This window comes from Ochlerotatus camptorhynchus, unplaced genomic scaffold, assembly GCF_037179485.1.
Source record: "Ochlerotatus camptorhynchus isolate MF236.1 unplaced genomic scaffold, CSIRO-AGI_Acam_v1.1 ptg000131l, whole genome shotgun sequence".
In the NCBI taxonomy this organism is placed as follows: domain Eukaryota; kingdom Metazoa; phylum Arthropoda; class Insecta; order Diptera; family Culicidae; genus Ochlerotatus; species Ochlerotatus camptorhynchus.
Genome location: NW_027040621.1, coordinates 1309926 through 1320076, shown reverse-complemented (window position 1 = coordinate 1320076; position 10151 = coordinate 1309926). Strand labels below are relative to the sequence as shown.

Here is a 10151-nt window from a genome sequence, read left to right as displayed (position 1 = left end):
ATAGAGCAAACATTGATTAATTTCTGTGAGAAATCGAATGAATAACGTACGGACCTTATCTGGGTGAGAATCGTCGATGTTGTGCAGGGCATTGTCGGTTCGGGCTAGGCGACCGGAGAGGGACAACAGGAGCATGGTGATGTATCCGACATCGTCGACGTAGGAACGGAACTTGGACGCATCGGTGGGCCGCACATTTTGGGCCACCTTGAGGGCGACGTCGTTGCCGAGCATGTCGTTGGCGTTGCTCTCCTCGGCAATGCTCGTTTGCTCGTTTGACAGGACTAGTAACTTTTTGCCAAGACGTTGGACGAGCTCCTCCTGGAAGAGAAATGATAGAAGAAAGGGATAGGTGAACGGGATTGGTTACGTGGTGTGCTAAATACATGAGGAAGTGGAAATGGATGTAATGTCGGCCTAAATGCCCGTGATTTAGGCCCATACATAATACAGCAAACGATTAAATTTCCAATAGCGACCAAAAATATCAATTAGTACCGTCCCAATGACGCGTTCATCTAGATAAAATTGATTTATAGCAGATTTTTAGCGATGGGTAGAATCTTAGATTCATAGGACAACATTAGAGCCATTTTCCCTATGCGATTTTTTTTTATGATAACAGGTCACCATGTAGACAGCTTAGAGGGGTGGTTGGCAAGTGTTTATAGTTTAGACTTAGCCTGATATTGCCTCGTAACGTGGGTGGATCACCTTCTCGTGGTAAGTTATGGGATGTAAGATCTACCACATCGAACTCTGGCCCGAGGCTCTTCTTGTTGACGGTTATGAACCGCGGTTTTGAGATTGGGTACAAGAAAAGAATCGGACCAGGGTTCCGATGCATGGTCAAATATCAGTATCATCGCTTGTGTTTCTCACTAAAGAGACATATCAAATGATGCCGAACATTACTATTGAATGAGGATTCATGAAAGACCTATTTTGATTGATAATAGAAAAAGGTTGGAAAGGTTCTAGAACGCTTCGATTATTAGAAACATTATAATTGAATGAAGCTTCTTGTGAAATGAGCAAGTATGTATGATTCAACTGTATCGAAAACGAATAGCTCATTACTTTTTCATAGAAATTAGGTACTACGGCATGCACTAAACAAACGACACGAACATATAACAAACGGGGAGTAAAAGAAGCTTGATGTTTTCAAAATGTTTAAAACAGTTGGAATCCTAAAAATTTGCAGGTCCCTTCAAGTATATTACCAGCTTTCTGTATTACTTCTTCAAGTCCCGGAATGTCGAAAATATATCTGGAAATCGCTAAAGCTTGAACAGGGGGATGTGGGGGTTAAATGGGCAGGTACTAGTTTTATCGGAAAAACGTCAAATATCACCGCTACCCATTTAAAAAAATGCAGGTAATCAGCAATTAATTCACGTCTTACGGTGTTGAGAATTCGTTTAAAAATGTCCATTTTCGAACATTTAAAAAATGTGCTGATTGATGGGTAAAATTATACCTGTCTATTTGGGAGGCAAGTCTTGTTTGCCAACTTCATAGATAACAAGTTGAAAGTTTGCGACATTTATAGGTAATAAATAATTTCCATGAAAATCGTACTTAATAATGCTGCATACTTTATACTTTAGCTGAGGCCATTTTCAAATGAAATAGGGTAAATTATTAATTATTAAGCCGATTCCTTACCTTTTCAGCTTCAATCTGATTACATTTTTACGACTGTGAATTCCTGTTATACCATATTTTTCTTTAAATGAAATATACATACTACAAAATACGGCTGATTTCGAGTTGCCGATAATAGAACAGCTGGTTAACACGCAGTTCAAATGGAAAAGGTGCCGAAGAAAAAGAGACTGCCGACAATAGTCATTCTCACCTGAGAAGTTTGGAGCGTTGTAAAAACATGTTCAACCCGTTTTGATCAATTCTGTCGATTGGAATTGGTAGAACAGCAAGCAGCAGATAAATGTCAACAAACAAACCTGTCATGTATGTGTGTGACGCTGAGAAATCGCTAATAGAAGTTCGGACGCTGCTTAGATTGACGAGAATACGTAAATTCCCCTACGTGTATTTCAATCATGCTATCCAGCTACTCAGATATCACTTTAAGCTGCATTACTACTAACACCTCCAAACCAAAATTTAACAAGAAATCATGTTTAGTTTTAATTTAAAAAAGTTGAATATTATTTTTTTAATTTTCAATATCATAATGACACAATGGCGTATGTCGTCGAGGAAGCGTCCAGAACTCTTGGTTTTGTCTTCAAGATTACAAAGAACTTCACAGACATTTACTGCTTGAAATCGCTCTATTGCTCTCTCGTATGATCTACGTTGGAATACTGCTCTGCATTCTGGAGCCCGAACTACTATAATGGAAATGAGCGAATTGAATCTGTGCAACGACGTTTCCTTCGCTTCGTCTTCCAAGCTACGAGAATCGCTGCCAATTGATTAATGTCGAGCCCTTACGTATCCGAAGAGATGTTTTCAGAGCCTTAACCGTCGCCGATACTTTGCCATGAAGAATCGAAGCAATTATGCAACAAGTGAACATTAATGTTCAACCTCGATCACTACGCAGCAGTATTAAAGGGTGATACGGTCAAAATTTGGTCAAGGGAAAACGCGTGTAAATCGGTGAAATCGTTTATTTAAAAAATCAAATTAAATTTCTTTTTCAAGTTCAATTAGTATAAAATTCAGGAAAAATATTCAGTTAGGCTTCCGCTTTTCCAAATCCGAATTGCCGGGCCTTACGCTTGACCCCTGCCATCAGATTTTGTACAGCCACCTTGTCCACCTTCTTCGCCGCAGAAAGCCAGTTTGCCTTGAACTGCTGCTCGCCCTTAGCAGTTTTTTTGGTCTTCTTTAGGTTCCGCTTGACAATAGCTCAGTATTTCTCAATTGGGTGGAGCTCTGGCGTGTTGGGAGGGTTCTTGTCCTTGGGAACCACCTGCACGTTGTTGGCGGCGTACCACTCCATGGCCTTTTTACCGTAATGGCAAGATGCCAAATCCGGCCAAAACAGTACGGAACAACCGTGTTTCTTCAGGAAAGGCAGCAGACGTTTATTCAAACACTCTTTCACGTAAATTTCTTGGTTGACAGTCCCGGAAGCTATGAAAATGCTGCTTTTCAAGCCACAGGTACAGATGGCTTGCCAAACCAGATATTTCTTTGCGAACTTTGACAGTTTCATGTGCTTGAAAACATCTGCTACCTTTCCCCTTCCTTTTGCCGTATAAAACTCCTGTCCCGGAAGCTGCTTGTAGTTTCGTCGTCCATTACCACGCAGTCAAACTTCGTCAGCATCGTCGTGTACTGCCTCCGGGATCGCGCTTTGGCCGTCGTATTTTGTTTATCATCGCGATTTGGAGTCACTACCTTCTTGTAAGTCGATAGTCCGGCTCGTTTTTTGGCTCGATGCACGGTTGTAGACGATACACCCAGCTTATTTGCGGCATCTCGGAGAGAGAGGTTAGGGTTTCGCTTGAAACTACCGGCAACTCTCTTTGTCGTCTCAGCGGCTTCCGGTTTTCGATTTCCCCCCGATCCAGACTTCCTGGCTGTCGACAAACGTTCCCCAAACACTTTAATTACATTTGTAACAGTTGATTTGGCAACTTTTAGCGATTTTGCCAACTTTGCGTGCGAGTAGCTCGGATTTTCGCGATGCGCGAGCAAAATTTTGATACGCTGCTCTTCTTGCTTGGACGGCATTTTGACAACTGAAGAGTGAATTCCAAAATCAAAATAGGAGCAACATTCTACACACACACACACCTTCAAAATGAGGGGTGTTCAGGTTTTTTAAATGCAAAATTGAAAGAAATACGTCAAGTTGATATTGACCAAATTTTGACCGTATCACCCTTTACACTCGACACGGAATATGCTTCGCCGAAGATTCATTGACTTTTTTGCTGACCGAAGGCGCTTGACAGCTAAGTGTAAAATTTTAGACTTATATATTTTTAGTATCTTGACGACAATGCTTTCCTTGTTATTTTCGTTTGTAACTGTAGTATATGTAGTCTGTATAATGTGTACTTTTTTACAACACATCATTGGGACTATTTCTAGTCTGTTTATGCAAACATAACAAATAAACAAATAAGTTTAACAAACATTATGTCTAACTAGCTACTTAGAATACACTTATTTTCATCATAAACAAATTAATCTCCTTAAGGTGCCCGTTTTACCCTCACCACCCCTCACCCCGGCAACATGATTATTTTGAATATTGTCGACCTCAGAGTCAAAAACCTTGATATTATCATAAATTCAGCATGACGCAATAATTTGCATCGATCTGTGTGCAAAAACCAACACAACACGTTCCACAGCGCTATATTTGTGTAAAATGAAAATAATCATTTTGCAATTGATCCTCAAAATCATCTCCACCAAGATGAAGACGAATATTAATATTGACAACAACACAGGCGATAATGAACATCCAGCCACGAATGGACGAAAATTTGTGATTTTTTTTTCTGAAAATAGCAGTCCCACAGAAAATGACGAATCTGAAAAACTCGACCTGCTCCAATTTTAATTTTTTTTTTTGCATAATTGTGTGTTATGGGTAATTATTCACATTTTTACAAAAATTCGACCATTTTGGATGCTGAAATTTTTTCAAAACGGCGTCAGTAAATCTTACCAAAATCGTTTAACAAAAACTTTTGGTAAATTTTTTGAATTTTTTTGCTAGTTTGCATTTTTGTAATTTCTGCACATAAAAAGCGTTACCAATAAATTTTACAATATGATCAAAAGATGATGTCCTACGATTTTTGTAAATTTTTAAGTGTCCATTGTTTTAAATACTCAAAAAGTTTTAATTCTTCATGAGCTTGAAGATATACTTTTTGAGATATTTAAAAAATACCGTTTATATTTTTCCCAGAAAGACTTAATTTTTCTAAACAACTTTGTCCCATACGTCATTTTCATCTGAAGTGACGTTTTCGTGTTACAATTTATTAAAAAAGATTACAAGATCCAAAATGGCCAATGTTTTACAAAAACACATAACTACGCAAACTTTCATGAAAATCTTTTTTTTTTTCCTATTTGGCCTGGAACTGAAAAATTAGGCGAGAGTCAAAATAGACGGAAAAATAAAAGCGATTCGTCAGCTAGCGTGGAACTGCTCAAATGACATGAGAATTTAAAACCCAGTTCGATGGTATATATTTGAAGTGCCCAGTACCGCACTGACCACACCCGGACAGGCTACAGGTACCCCCGGGGAAGTGGCCAGCTTCTGACTAGGGTCAAAACCCATCATGCGATACCTCAAATCACATGATAATTCATTTATCACCTCACACCATATTATGAGCACTTTTGTCGGAATTTCTATTCGTAAGAAGGGTCAGATCTCACCATAGGTGGATTCATTCAGTTTTTCCTATACCGAATGCATTGCTTGTCACACATTTGTAAATCCTCCCTCCCTCCTCCTCAATTAGAGCGTGACGTATGTATGTATGTAGGGGCAATCCATAAATTACGCCACGAATTTAGGAGGGAAGGGGGGGTTCAAATATACACTCAGGTCTTTTTTAAACGAGTTTTTTATGTTTATTGCAAGAGTTCACTGAATCATCATTCAATAATTCTAATTTAAATTAACTTAAGGGGTTACGCCTACCTGCAAACTTTCAAAAAATCGATTCTTTTTTTATTGTCCTAATCGAAAGTATATAAAGTCAAGTTATTTTTTTGGGGCAGTCTTGTTAATACGTTGCATAAGCGACACGGTGAATGAGAATGACCCAAATTTGAGTTTAGTTTACTAATAAATCAGAAACTAAGCGATGAGTATATTTGCCTCATGTTTTCCAGGTTTGTCCAGGAAAAAATCCCGAATATCAGAAAAGTAAAGATTGGATTCACTCAGTCTATTGGTACTACTCCTAGACTGAGTAAATTTTTTGTAAATTTTTCGTAAATTTTTCGTAAATTTTCCTCATTTTCCGGCAGGTTTTTGAGGTTTTCCACAGTTCCTGCACTTTTGGCGATTATGAGTAAACTAAAATTAAATTTGGATCGTTCTCATTCGCCGTACACCACCATGTTGTTGAACTTTATGACCAAAATACATACATACATTAAAGAATAATATATCTATAACCTAACTTGAATCACGATGCAGTCCTCAGTCCCGTTTTTGACGTAGGACTACGTCTTTCGGACAGGGTGCCAATTCAGGGAAATGCACCGAAAATTGGTCAGACTTTAAATGCTACCGCAAAGTGCTCACCCCTAACACAGCCATCAGAAAGTTAATCCCTAACGACACAATCCCTATTCAATGTTGCACGTTGGACGATTCGACCTTGGACTTGTTTGCTGCAGCGTGGAGGACATCGTAGCATTCCTAGCAGCTCAATACATATACATACATACATACATACATTTATTTGTACAACATCACATTTAAGATAAGACATAATCAACAATAGTCCGCCACAATACTCGGTTTGCGGCTGCCGCTCTCCATCCTCGGTCATGTCCAATGCTCGCTAGATCGCGCTCTACCTGATCCGCCCATCGTGCTCTCTGCGCTCCACGCCTTCTTGTGCCAAACGGATCAGTAGCGAACACCAACTTTGCAGGGTTGTTGTCCGGCATTCTTGCAACATGCCCTGCCCACCGCATCCTTCCGGCTTTGGCCACCTTCTGGATGCTGGGTTCGCCGTAGAGTGCAGCGAGCTCGTGGTTCATTCTTCGCCGCCACTCACCGTTCTTCTGCACACCGCCGAAGATCGTCCTTAGCACACGTCGCTCGAAAACTCCGAGTGCTTGCAGGTCCTCCTCGAGCATAGTCCATGTCTCGTGTCCATAGAGGACTACCGGTCTTATTAGCGTTCTGTACATGGTACATTTGGTGCGGGGGTTAATCTTTTTTGACCGTAGTTTCTTCTGGAGCCCGTAGTAGGCACGACTTCCACTGATGATGCGCCTTCGTATTTCACGACTCACATTGTTGTCAGCCGTCATTAAGGATCCAAGGTAAACGAATTCCTCCACTACCTCGAAAGTATCCCCGTCTATCGTGACATTACTTCCTAGACGAATCCTGTCATGTTCGGTTCCGCCTATTAGCATGTACTTTGTTTTTAACGCACTCACCACCAGTCCGACCTTTGCTGCTTCGTGTTTCAGGCGGGTGTATAGTTCTGCCACCGTTCCAAATGTTCTTGCGATAATGTCCATGTCGTCCGCAAAGCACACAAATTGACCGGATTTCGTGAAAATCGTACCCCGGCTGTTGAGCCCGGCTCGTCGCATTACACCTTCTAGAGCAATGTTGAAGAGTAGGCATGAGAGTCCGTCACCTTGTCGCAGTCCCCGGCGAGATTCGAATGAACTGGATAGTTCACCCGAAACCCTTACGCAGTTTTGCACACCGTTCATCGTTGCTTTGATCAGTCTGATCAGCTTCCCAGGAAAGCCGTTCTAGTCCATGTTTTTCCATAGCTCTGTGCGGTCGATACTGTCGTATGCCGCCTTAAAGTCGATGAACAAATGATGCGTTGGGACCTGTTATTCACGGCATTTCTGGAGGATTTGCCGTACGGTGAAGATCTGGTCCGTTGTCGATCGGCCGTCAATGAAGCCGGCTTGATAACTTCCCACGAACTCGGTCATTTTAGGTGATAGACGACGGAAGATGATCTGGGATAGCACTTTGTAGGCGGCATTCAAAATGGTGATCGCTCTGAAGTTCTCACATTCCAAATGGTCGCCTTTCTTGTGAATGGGGCAGATTACCCCCTCCTTCCACTCCTCCGGTAGCTGTTCTGTTTCCCAGATCCTGACTATCATCCGGTGCAGGCAGGTGGCGAAATTTTCTGGGCCCATCTTGATGAGTTCGGCTGCGATACCATCCTTACCAGATGCTTTGTTGTTTTTGAGCTGCTGAATGGAGTCCTTAACTTCCCTCAGCGTGGGAGTTGGGTCAGTTCTGTCCTCTGTTGCACTGACGTAGTCGTTTCCTAAATAGCGCTGGTCTCCCGTGCCTACGTTCTCCTCGCCATTCAGGTGCGCATGGAAGTGCTGCTTCCACCTTTAAATCACCTCACGTCCGTCCGTCAAGAGGCTCCCGTCCTTATCCTTGCACATTTCGGCTCGCGGCACGAAGCCGTTGCGGGATGCGTTGAGCTTCTGGTAGAACTTCCGTGTTTCTTGGGAACGGCACAGCAGTTCCATTTCGTCGCACTCCGCTTCTATCAGGCGGCGTTTTTTCTCCCGAAAGATGCGGGTCTGCTGTTTCCGCTTCTGTTTATACCGTTTCACGTTCTGTCGGGTTCCATGCTGCAGCATTACCGCCCGCACTGCGTTCTTCTCCTCCAAAATCGCTCTGCACTCCTCGTCGAACCATTCATTCCGTCGACTTCTTTCCACGTTCCCCGTTGGTGCTCTCGGCTGCGTCGGTGATGGCTGCTTTTACTGTACTCCAGCGTTCCTCTAGAGGGGGCACATTGAGCTCGCCCTCCTCTGACAATGCTGCCTCGAGATTCTGCGCGTATGCTAAGGCGACATCCGGTTGCTTCAGTCGCTCTAGGTTGTACCGTGGCGGGCGTCGGTACCGTACATTGTTGATGACGGAAAGTTTTGGGCGCAGTTTGACCATCACCAGGTAGTGTGACATACACCTCACACCAATGAAAAACAATAAGACGCAGACACAAATCGGTCCAGGGAAATGGAAAAGCTGCACGTCGTGAGAACCGCCGCCATGGTCCGTGGGTTATCTTTGCCAAACACGTACCTACCTAAAATTCCGTCGAACATCCAGCTCATCGGAGTAGCTGTGATTGTTCAATTTATCAGTCACCAATAACAGTGTTCACTCGGCTGTCGACAAAAGCAGGCCACTCTCGATGTGTGCCACGCGATCGTCTGTTTTCTCGGCATCAACCATTGTGTGGTCCTCCTCATTGTTCTCTATCAGCAGTTCTTTCGGTTCATGCGTCGTCGAGTTTGGAAAGCAACCGTTTCGTGATGAGTGTGTGAGTGATGACCACGTTTTGCGTCCATTGCTGCAATGGAAGCGCTCTGACCCCCGTTGGCGAATCTGCCATACAATGAAACCACTGGAAGCGACTCCCGTTCTGGTGGAGGAGGCTTATTGGATAGCGAAAGATAAAATGTTTATTGTGTTGTACCTTTTGACTATAGTTTTAAGATGTATTGCATAGTGAACAAGAATCTTCGGCTCTGTAAAGTTTATTCGGTTGAGCCTTATCAAATAAATTAATAAACAACGACAGTCACCCATAAAAATGTAGTGAAAACAAACGATATTTTTCAAGGCCAGCAATAAATCATTACATAAGAGCTCTAGTTTATTGTAAATAAAACTGAACCGTCCTTAAAAGTACAAAACACGTGTAATAGTGCGCGATTAGCGTGTATCGCTTTGATGTGTTTGGCAAGCAAGGAACAAGTGCGCCATAGATACCGATAAACGATTTTGATAGAATTTACACCTTCCAGAACGTGCTCCGAGCGGAATCCAATTTGTATTTGTGTGAGCGCACGTCCGGTCTTGTGTTAATGCTCATCAAAACCGCAGTTTTACAGCTCACCTCATTGCATCCAACTCAACTTTTACTTACTTTTACACATTCGTATGGGAAATTTTCTTAAAGCGTAGGTTACTCAGCGCATGAGTAACCTACGCTTTTAAAAATTTCTTCATACGAATGAGTAAAAGTGACTCATTCTCTGAGTAAGATTTGTTTTCAGTATACAACGCAACGAACACTGCACTAAAGAGTTGAGTTATGAAATTCACTTTTTTCCAAACAATAAACTAGAAAATCGAAAAAAAAATCGTAGTCCTACGTCAACAATGCGGTCGTGTCTTGTACACCACCCTCCAACTTTCTTCCCCGTAGCTTCAGGTACGAGTGCTGAAATTATAAGCATAATCGAGTTTACTGAACCAGTTAGATGTACGAAAGAGTGGAGTGTTATGTCTCCATACATTTTAAGAAAATATACCCATATAAACTTTAAACTAAAAGCACCAGCTTCTGTTATAATCAAATGAGCTGGAACATGCAGAGAGTTGTTTTCTCACCTAAAGGAAAGAGTCTGGGGGTGGGGGGGTATCGATTTTTGTGAAA

At 42.1% G+C, this 10151-nt stretch overlaps 1 protein-coding gene across 3 annotated transcripts in view; it reads right to left on the bottom strand.

The window, feature by feature from the left end:
* The window catches only part of Shrm (Shroom), a 574742-nt gene that overhangs the window by 2171 nt on the left and 562420 nt on the right, over positions 1-10151 (bottom strand). For all 3 annotated transcript variants that reach the window (XM_065220703.1, XM_065220702.1, XM_065220704.1), the window contains one exon: positions 55-321. In XM_065220703.1, coding sequence (XP_065076775.1) covers positions 55-321 — 267 coding nt within the window. The remainder of the gene's footprint in view (positions 1-54; positions 322-10151) is intronic.